This window comes from Cotesia typhae, unplaced genomic scaffold, assembly GCF_013202065.1.
Source record: "Cotesia typhae breed Kobodo isofemale line unplaced genomic scaffold, CoteBio_Ctyphae scaffold_13, whole genome shotgun sequence".
NCBI classification, from domain to species: domain Eukaryota; kingdom Metazoa; phylum Arthropoda; class Insecta; order Hymenoptera; family Braconidae; genus Cotesia; species Cotesia typhae.
In genome coordinates, this window is record NW_027423774.1 from 4686872 (window position 1) to 4695980 (window position 9109).

The window sequence follows — 9109 nt, forward strand, 5'->3', positions numbered from 1 at the left end:
CTCAAGGAGCACAATCAGTATGACAGTCTAAAAAAAGGCAATTTTTGGGAATTAAAATAAAAAAAACTTCTGTAAGAATTATTTTAAAATTTTAAGGGTATATTAAAATGTACAGTAAAATTTTTGAAGAAAAAAATTAAATATTTTCCGAGTTTACTTAATAATAAATAAAAATGTAAAAATTGTACATGTATATTTTTCATTTACTTAATTATTGAAATAAAAAAATAAATATCTAAAATAAGTACAGCAGTATCATACGGCTCTTGAAAAAAATCATTAACTGACCTTTTATACTGCACTTTACCTAACAGATTAATGAATTAAATGCAATTGATCTTCACAAAAGCGCCCTTGACCTTAATAAACTACTGAACAATAAATATTGAAGAATTTCAAGCTAAAAAAAATTTTAATTCACAAAAAATTCATTCTTAAATTTTTTTTCTCACCTAAAAATGCAAATAATTTCTATAATCAATGAATCAGAATATTTTGTAAAAAAAAAATTTGTTTTAATTTTAATTAATTTATTTTTTACAATTTATTAAAAAAATTTCGTATTTACATTTACATATACAATAATTTATTAAAAAATTCAATCTTTATATAGTTTTATATTCGATATTATAAATAAATACACTTTACATAATTAAACAATAAATACGGCAGTCGTAAACCATTTGAAAAAATTTATTATTCTATAATTTATTATTTCCTATATTGTAATGAAAAAATATGACGTTGAAATTTATTTTATATACAAAAATAAATTTATTGTTCGTGAATTTAATTGCTATTAATAAAATAATAATAATAATCAATATGTAAATTAATAAAAAGATTTGCTAAGTATCTACAGAAAAAATGTACAAAATAAATAATCAAAAAATAACAGACTTTAAAAAATCATACGCCGCATTAATGACGCCCCAGCTAACAAACGACCTCATATAATTTAAATGAACACCCTGATAAAAATTAGTAATCTTTCGATCTCTTATCACCCACAAATCTCTAAGTGTCACAAAAATTTTATCAAAATTTCCGCCAATTTTCGTCTGCATGTGAATTTTAACGATATTCATCGGATAGAAAACGGTGCTGGTGAATCCGCCGATCAACGCGCCGCAGAGGAAGTTGTGAAAGAGGGTGTGTTCGTTACCGACGTAGTCTTTGGATAAGTCTCTTAGAGAAAAGAAGGTCAGATTGGAGAGTCCGTTTCTGATGATGATCGGCATCAGCCCTCGGTAGCACTCGCAGATTCCGTACTCGCGTAGCAAGTACTTAAAAGCGTGAGAAGTGTTCTTGAACTTGGTGTGGTACCGCCAGTCTTGGAGCAGAGTCTGGACCCGCTCGAGGGGCATCAGGATGGCTTCGATGCCTCCAGCGACATTGGCAGCTAAAACCTTTGATAGAATTGGCTGGTGAGTTAGAAAGTAAATCCGCGACTTGCTCCCTTCGTAGACGCTGAACATTATACTGAGCGACAGTGTTTTTTGGCAGAGAGGCGGTAAAATTCCGCGGTACAGCAGTCTTATGCCCTCTTTCGAGAGTTGTCTCACTGCGGCGCTTACTTGAACTCCTTCAAGGATCTGCCGGAATATTATTTTGTTCATCGGATACGTCACGCCAACGTTTATCACCGCGGCGCCCCATCCGCAGATAAATTCTCTGCTGTCGTCTGCTGTGAAGTGCAGCAATGATTTTAACGTCGTCTGAGATGGCTCTTCTTCCGATTTGTCATCTTTGCTGGTTGCGATTAATAAATCAGATGATTTTTTTTTCTCAGTCCAATTCATTTGTACTTTTTTTTTTTTTAATTGATTTTTATCTGGAATTATAAGGTCGTATTAGTGCCAAGTTTTTTTAAGTACAGGCTTGGGAAATTTTTTATTAAAAAATAAGAAATTTTTTTTATAAAGAAAATTTTTTTTAATTAATTTTAATTAATTTTCTATAAGGAAGAAATTTTAAAAATTAAATTGGTTAATTTAGAAAAAATTAAACATATATCTGACAATTTTTTTAATTTTTATAATAAAATAATTACCACAGAAAAATATTTTGAAAAATTCAAACTTACGATTTTCATTATATTTGTACATGTAGTTTTTTTTTTTTTAATAATTTAATTGGGATGAAAATATTTATAAATGATAAAAAAAAAGAGATGTTAAAACTATCTAAAATTGAGAGAATTAAATAATTTATCGTATAAAAATAATAATGTTTAAAAGATAACAGTATATACTTGATTTATAAGAGTTGAAAAAAAATTTTTAACAACTTCAAATTTTCTAGAATTTAAATTTGATAGTAATAATAATTTTATTTATTATAAAATTATTAATTAAGTCAAAGTATTCAAAATTACGGACAATAAATGAAAGAAAATTTGAATAGATAAATTCAATTAGATATTTTTTTTTTATTAATTTATTCTAAAAAATTATTTATAAAAAATCGCATTTTTTATTTTTAAACATCAATTTTTTTTTGTCATAATTAATTTGTTACGAAAATTTTTAAAATAATAAAATATCTGTTAAATTAATTTTCTTTTACTTATTTTATATTTATAATTAATCATCTGTCAAACTGTTTCATTTCCTGTGGAAAGTCCCACACGATCAATTAACTTCTTATACATATATCAATATAAATGTATGAACAAATAAATAAATTCTGTCATGTAAAAAAAAAAAAAAATTAATACTTAAAAAAAAAAATTAGAGCACTTACTGTTTGATAAAAAGAAGTGCAGCCCATAATTTTTGAATATTTATGACACAATTTGAATTTATTCAATATCACATTATTTAATTTACCATTATCAGTTATTATATAATCGATTTTAATCAATTACTCCATTAATAATAATGATTACAACAAAAGCGGGTAAAAACTGTGTCAAGACAGTGACATAATTGAAATAGTTATTATTGATTAAATTTTTTGAATTTGATATTTTTTGGTGGTAGCTTACTATTTTTTTATGATTTTTTAGTTTTGTTTCATACATCAACACCATTACACGTGTATTGTAATCATACTGAAGTACTTTAATGGTCAGTGCTGCAAATGTCTGAGTATTCAATTCATACTGGTATGACTTGCGTAGTTTATACTGACGCTATTGCCATCTATTAAATTTATTCTAAGTAATTACAGTAATTACTGCAATTATTAACATTACATAATTTAGAAATTTTTATGACACTGAAATTAACATGAGGGTGAATTTCGCAGACAGCTAATTTTTGAGAATTTTTAGATTAACTTTAACTTAATAGTTGTAAAAAAAATCTAAAAAAATTTTTATACTATTTCCTCTGTAACAAATTAATTATTTATAAATTATTAAAAAATTATCAGATTGCTGCTAAATTCATATTCATAAATTAGCAGTCATCTGATTATTTTTTATTTTTCTCTAAATGTCTCTGAATTTTTCCCTAAAAATCAATAAAGAAAATTTTTAAATCTCTTTAGAAATTTTATATAAAAAATTAAGTTACCCGCCATCTAAACTTCTTTAGAATTTTTTTTATTAATCAAATTATTACAAAAAAATTAAAAGAAAAAATTCCACTTGTAAAAAAATTAAAAAACTATATGTGCAATTTTTTAAAAATATTTTTTTATCGCTAATTTAATTAATAAAAAAAAAATCAAAATTTTTCGTTGCCGGCTAATTTTAGTATAATACTAAAGTATTCTAAATTATTCCTCTAATTTTTTATAATAATAAAATTAGCCGACGTTTTTAATTTTTTGATTTATTTTTAATATTTAATTTATAAAAAATTGCATGTGTAATTTTAAAAATTTTCTACATACGAAAATTTTTTCTTTTAATTTTTTTTTAAATAATTTTTCAATAAAATAAATTTAAAAAATTTTTAAATGTCGGCTAATTAATTTTTATTAATTTTTTAAATTAGTTTAAAACTTAAAATTTGAAAGTTAAGAAATAGACACCCGCGACGCAATTTCTAGTAAATTCACGGAAATGACATCACACCAATAATCTCAGCTACGTGTCAACCACCCGTTATTATTATTATTTAAAAATCTACCTTTACATACCATATCTTTCAACTATCAATTTACTGTCATAAAATTTTTGAATACTGTGTAAAAAACACCTACACGTCAACATAAAATTGTTGTCAAATTATTTACTCCATTCACAATAATATTGTGCAGTTTATTAATTTAATAATAACTTCTACGTAGCTTCAATTACAGGTAACAATTACGTCTAACTATAATATAATTAAATCACCTCGACAAATTTAATTAATTGCAATATTGCTTCCTTAGAATTGAACTACATATTTATTATCAATACTTTTTCTTAAGCAACAAAATTTTAAAAAATTTCAAACATATTTATTTATTTAAATTTAAGTATTTATATTTAAATAAATTCAAATAATTATTTATTTAAATTAAAAAAAATTCAAATAATTGTTTATTTAAATTTCAATAAATTCAAAATAATTATTTGAATTTTAAATAAATAAAATTTAAAAAATTTTCAAACATATTGCTTATAATTTAATCAATAAACTTTTTTTATTAAGCTTATTATTATAAATAAATATTTTTCTAAATTTATTCACAAAATAAATTATTTTTCAGAGCAACCATGCGGCAATTAAAAGGAAAAACGAAAGAAACAAATAAGCAGAAAAAAGAGCGCAAAAAGGAGTTCTTAGAAAATAAGCAAAGAGTATTTACATTAGTATTGCCGACTTTGGCTGCAATATTTGTCCTAATTGTTGTATATGTTTACGTTAAGACACGTCCTAAGCTTGACTTTTAAATAATTATTTTTTTTTTCTTATTTATTATATATTTATTTTATTAATTTTATCTATCGCATTTACTTCCACAGTATGTAAAAAACCAAAAGCGAACAGAGTTTTTGTTGAGTATTTTTTTAAATATTACTTTTAAGAGAAAGTTAATTAGTGAACATATCGTGCTCACGTGAGCACAATTATATTAAATAATTTTTCTTATTGTAATTTGGTCTGGAAATATTATTTTATTTTTGTTTAATTTAGATTTTTTTATTAAAATTATATTTATATTTTATTTGAATGTAAAGTTATTGAAAATTATATATTTATAAAGTGAAATGATATATTTGTATGGGACCATAAAAATACATATTTTATAATATCGAAAAATTAATTTTTTTATTAAAATATAAAAAGAAAAAAATTAATAGACATTCGTTTAGTTTTTTTTTTTAACAAATAAATGGGAAAAAAAAATGTAAAATTAATTTTACAGGTGAAAATTTTACAGAACTTTTTATTCTTATGTATTAAACAAAACCGTATATAAATAGCAATTTTAGAAAATTGCATTTGTAATCTATATTGTTGAGAAAATAAGGAAAATTTTGTGTCCAAGATAGTCATATGATTAAATCAGAATTTTTAGTGAAATTTAGTGTCATTGGAAAAGTCTTGATTTGAATTTGTGCCTTTTTAAGGTCACATAGTGACTGCAAGGTTATTTTTTTTTTTAATTTTCTACATGTCGGTTTTTTTACCATAATTAATTTGTTAAAAAAATTCTAATACTCATCAAATATCTGTTTAATTAGTTTTTATAACGACATTAAAGTTAGCAGTCACTAAAGAATTAAAAAAAATTTTTTTTAACAAAAAAATTTGTTCCAAAAAATTTTTTTTTTAAATTACATTTGGAGCTTTTTAAAATTTCTAAATCTCAATTTTTTTTATAATTTTTTTTTGCCATAATTTATTTGTTAAAAAAAAATTTTTAAAATTATTAAATATCTACTAAATTTATTTTCATATTTTTATAACATATACTCAATATGTCAGCTGATTTTAGATAATAAAAATTTTTTATTTTAATCATGCAATTTTTCATATCTTTGCTTTTAATTTTTTTTAGTAAATCTTTGAAGAAAAAAATAACTTTACAGCTATCAAATTCTTAAAAAATTGTTAAACATAAATTTTCTCTAGTTTTTTCATTGTTTACACTACCATATGATTGTCAAAAATAAATTATAAAAAAATTGTAACAACTGTGCCACCTGTATTACCGATTGAAGAATCTCAAAAGTTAGTTCCAAAAAAAAACTACATGCGCGCTCAATTCTAAGACCTCCATTCTTAAATGGCCGTGCTTAAATAAATTTTTTAACATCCAGTATAATTTCTATATAATTATTGACTACTGGGTCATGAAAAGTACACAATAAACAAATATCATCTTGCCATTTCTTTGTTCATTTAAATTTATAAAATTAACTCTCAATCTCTTCAAGAAACTCGTTTTATTTAAATAAAAAGTAAATTTTTAAAATAAATAAAAAAATGGCTACGGAATTGTTACTCGGTGTCAGATTAATTCCTGGATTGTCAAAAGTTTTAAAAATAAATGACATTAATTTGCAAGCTAAAGTTGAAAATTTGCGAATGGAAACTGCTTCTAAAATTGAGCTTCCCAAGGATTCATTTGGTATGTATTATTTTATATAATTTTTTTTTTTGGAGTATTAAACTCACCTAAAAGTAAAATAAAATTAGCAAAATGTTTTTTAATTTTTTAATTAAAAAAAAAAATTCCACGTGTAGAAAACTTCAAAAACTATAATTGCAATTTTGCTTTAAAATTTTTTAAATTATAATTTAATTAATAATAATTAAAAATAAATTTAGCAGATATTTAATAATTTTTAGAATTTTTTTTTAATAAATAAATTATGACAAAAAAAATTGACATTTAGAAATTAAAAAAAATTAAAAATCCAATTTTTTAAAAATCATTTTTGCTAACTTTAATGTCATTAATGATAAAAGTAAAAAAATTTTTAAAGATCAGCTGATGTGTGTCAAAAAAGTAAATTTCAGTTCAAGGTTAATACATAAACTTAATTTCTAATTTTTATTTTTAGTCTAAGGTCATGATTGTGGTTATAAATAAATAAATTGTATTAATTGTGTGTTTTCTTTCTACAGAACTTATTTACTGCGGCTGCATACTTGAAGACGACGTTACCTTAGAGTCATGTGGTCTGAAAAGCGGCTCAATGGTTCACGTGCTGAAGAAAAAGGCTCCAGAATTACCAGTTCCAGCAAAGTCTATTCCTGAGGAAAGTATCTTGCAATTGGCATCTGCTTTCAGGTCATTCAATGAAAATCCAGCGTTGAAAAGTGCATTACACGTAAGTTTGTTGTTATTATTAAATTATAAAATTATTACAATTATAAATCAGTAAAAATAAATATCATTAATCTTAAAATTTTTTTTTTTTAAACATAAATTTATGAGTTCAAAACTAATTTTTTTCTTTTTTAATTTAGCGTCTGAGCAAACGGCCAGAAGTCATTGAAAATATTATTTTAACGACTCCTGGACTCAGTGAAGACTCGGTAGCAATAGCAATGCTTCAAGATCCTGATCTTATGGCCCACTTTACTCACTATGACACTGTTAAAAGGTACTAATGATTTGTTAATTAGTATTATTATTAAGTGTAAAATTATTTTGATCTCTATAGAGTTTATTTTTTCATTTTTATTTTATTGAAAAAATATGCTAATATTATTTAGGATGGTTGAACATTAAACAAAGATTAATATATAATTGTTGTATATTAATACATAAAGTCATGTTAAATAAAAAACTGTTTTGAAAATTTTCATTTAAATATAAAAATTACATAGCAAATTGCTAGTAAATAAAGATTGTTATTATTATAACAAAAAATTGTCAATAAAAGTAAATCTAATTTTTTTAAGAATTTTATTTCTGATGAATTAAAAAAAAATAATATTAATTTAAAAAAAAATAATAATCATGTTAATTTTAAAAAATTTTTTAATGACAATTTAAAAAAAATTGTCAATAACAAAAATTTATTTTTTTTTTTAAATTCTATTTCTAATAAATTAAAAAAAAAATATAATATTAATTTTCCGAAAATTAAATCATGTTAATTTTTAAATTAAAAAAAAAAAATAACATAAATAAAAATTTTTAAATTTCTTTAAAAAAATATCATAAATAAAAATTCATAAATTTAAAAAATTAGAATTGCAGAGTTACACCCATTGTTAATTGAAGCGGCGCAACTGATAGCAGCAGCAGTTCACGAAGAAGCGCACAATGCAGCGGCGACAGCTGGGCCGTCGTCATCAGCGATGAACGCGGCGTCAACGACGTACTCCTACAGCCTGGATAATTTGAGCGACGACGAGATGGCGGGTGATTCGTCTCAATCATCAGATTCAGCGCATCATCAAAACGGATCATCGCGTACCGGCACAATGGCAATTACAACCGCGCAATTAGCCACGGCTCTAGCACGTGCCGGTGCTGGTGCTCAATCGGCACCACCCCCCTCAAGCTCCTCGTCTTCGGGATCAATAGGGATTGGCTACAATTCTGGAATCATTACTACGGAAATGTTTACCCAAGCGATGCAACAAGCCTTCGCCTCTACTGGTGGAGTACAGGCAGCCTCTCCAGCTTTGCAATCAGCTACTTCTGCTAATCCAGCTGCTCCACCAGCAGCAGCAGCAGCAGCAGCAGGTTTGCCGGCAGGAAATAATCTCGACAGACAGCTTGCTCAAATGCACGAAATCGGGCTCCAAAATGATACTATTAATATTCAAGCTCTTGAATTTACTAATGGTGATGTACAGGCTGCTATTGATCTTGTTTTTACCGGACTGGGTGATAATTAATTTTTTTATTATAATTAATTAATTAATTAATTTTTAAGGCGTCAATAAAATTTTTGTTATTAATAATTAGAGTATTTATTTTTAAATAATTAATCGGCTGCGCTAATTTCAAAAAACAGTAATAGATAAATTTTGTAATCTAATTTTTTTTATATCTATAAAGCTGACATTTAATTTACCTACATTGATCATCAGTATCTCGATCATTATTTAAGCAAAAAAATTCATTTTTAATTGTTTGCTCTAATTAGAATTTTGTTGCTTGATTAATGACTAACAACTTTGCAGTTAAATCATCATGAAAAAATTTTTTTTCTCATTACATTTTTAATCCAAAAATTAAATTTTTTATCAATTTA

At 24.3% G+C, this 9109-nt stretch overlaps 3 protein-coding genes across 3 annotated transcripts; 2 read left to right on the plus strand and 1 right to left on the minus strand.

Moving 5' to 3' along the window:
• Nucleotides 1-78: 78 nt before the first annotated feature.
• LOC141534388 (mitochondrial nicotinamide adenine dinucleotide transporter SLC25A51) lies at nt 79-3050 on the minus strand. The gene is made up of 2 exons (XM_074253719.1): nt 2746-3050; nt 79-1834 (listed from the first exon to the last, which is right to left on the minus strand). The coding sequence occupies exon 2, from the start codon at nt 1800-1802 to the stop codon at nt 885-887; it is 918 nt and encodes a 305-aa protein (XP_074109820.1). The 5' UTR covers nt 1803-1834; nt 2746-3050; the 3' UTR covers nt 79-884.
• Nucleotides 3051-4076: 1026 nt separating this feature from the next.
• On the plus strand, nt 4077-5202 carry LOC141534636 (single-pass membrane and coiled-coil domain-containing protein 4 homolog). The gene is made up of 2 exons (XM_074254103.1): nt 4077-4254; nt 4651-5202. The coding sequence occupies exon 2, from the start codon at nt 4658-4660 to the stop codon at nt 4832-4834; it is 177 nt and encodes a 58-aa protein (XP_074110204.1). The 5' UTR covers nt 4077-4254; nt 4651-4657; the 3' UTR covers nt 4835-5202.
• A 1030-nt stretch (nt 5203-6232) lies between these two features.
• LOC141534708 (ubiquitin-like protein 7) lies at nt 6233-9109 on the plus strand. The gene is made up of 4 exons (XM_074254235.1): nt 6233-6519; nt 7020-7225; nt 7365-7501; nt 8096-9109. Exons 1-4 carry the CDS (start codon nt 6375-6377, stop codon nt 8748-8750), a joined length of 1143 nt encoding a protein of 380 aa, XP_074110336.1. The 5' UTR covers nt 6233-6374; the 3' UTR covers nt 8751-9109.

Excerpts from the sequence above, each read along its gene's own strand:
- LOC141534388 (XM_074253719.1), bottom strand. The coding sequence starts at position 1,802 with ATGAATTGGACTGAGAAAAAAAAATCATCTGATTTATTAATCGCAACC.
- LOC141534636 (XM_074254103.1), top strand. The coding sequence starts at position 4,658 with ATGCGGCAATTAAAAGGAAAAACGAAAGAAACAAATAAGCAGAAAAAA.
- LOC141534708 (XM_074254235.1), top strand. The coding sequence starts at position 6,375 with ATGGCTACGGAATTGTTACTCGGTGTCAGATTAATTCCTGGATTGTCA. Across the intron at positions 7,226-7,364 it reads CGTTGAAAAGTGCATTACAC|CGTCTGAGCAAACGGCCAGA; the intron begins GTAAGTTTGTTG and ends TTTTTAATTTAG. Across the intron at positions 7,502-8,095 it reads CACTATGACACTGTTAAAAG|AATTGCAGAGTTACACCCAT; the intron begins GTACTAATGATT and ends TTAAAAAATTAG.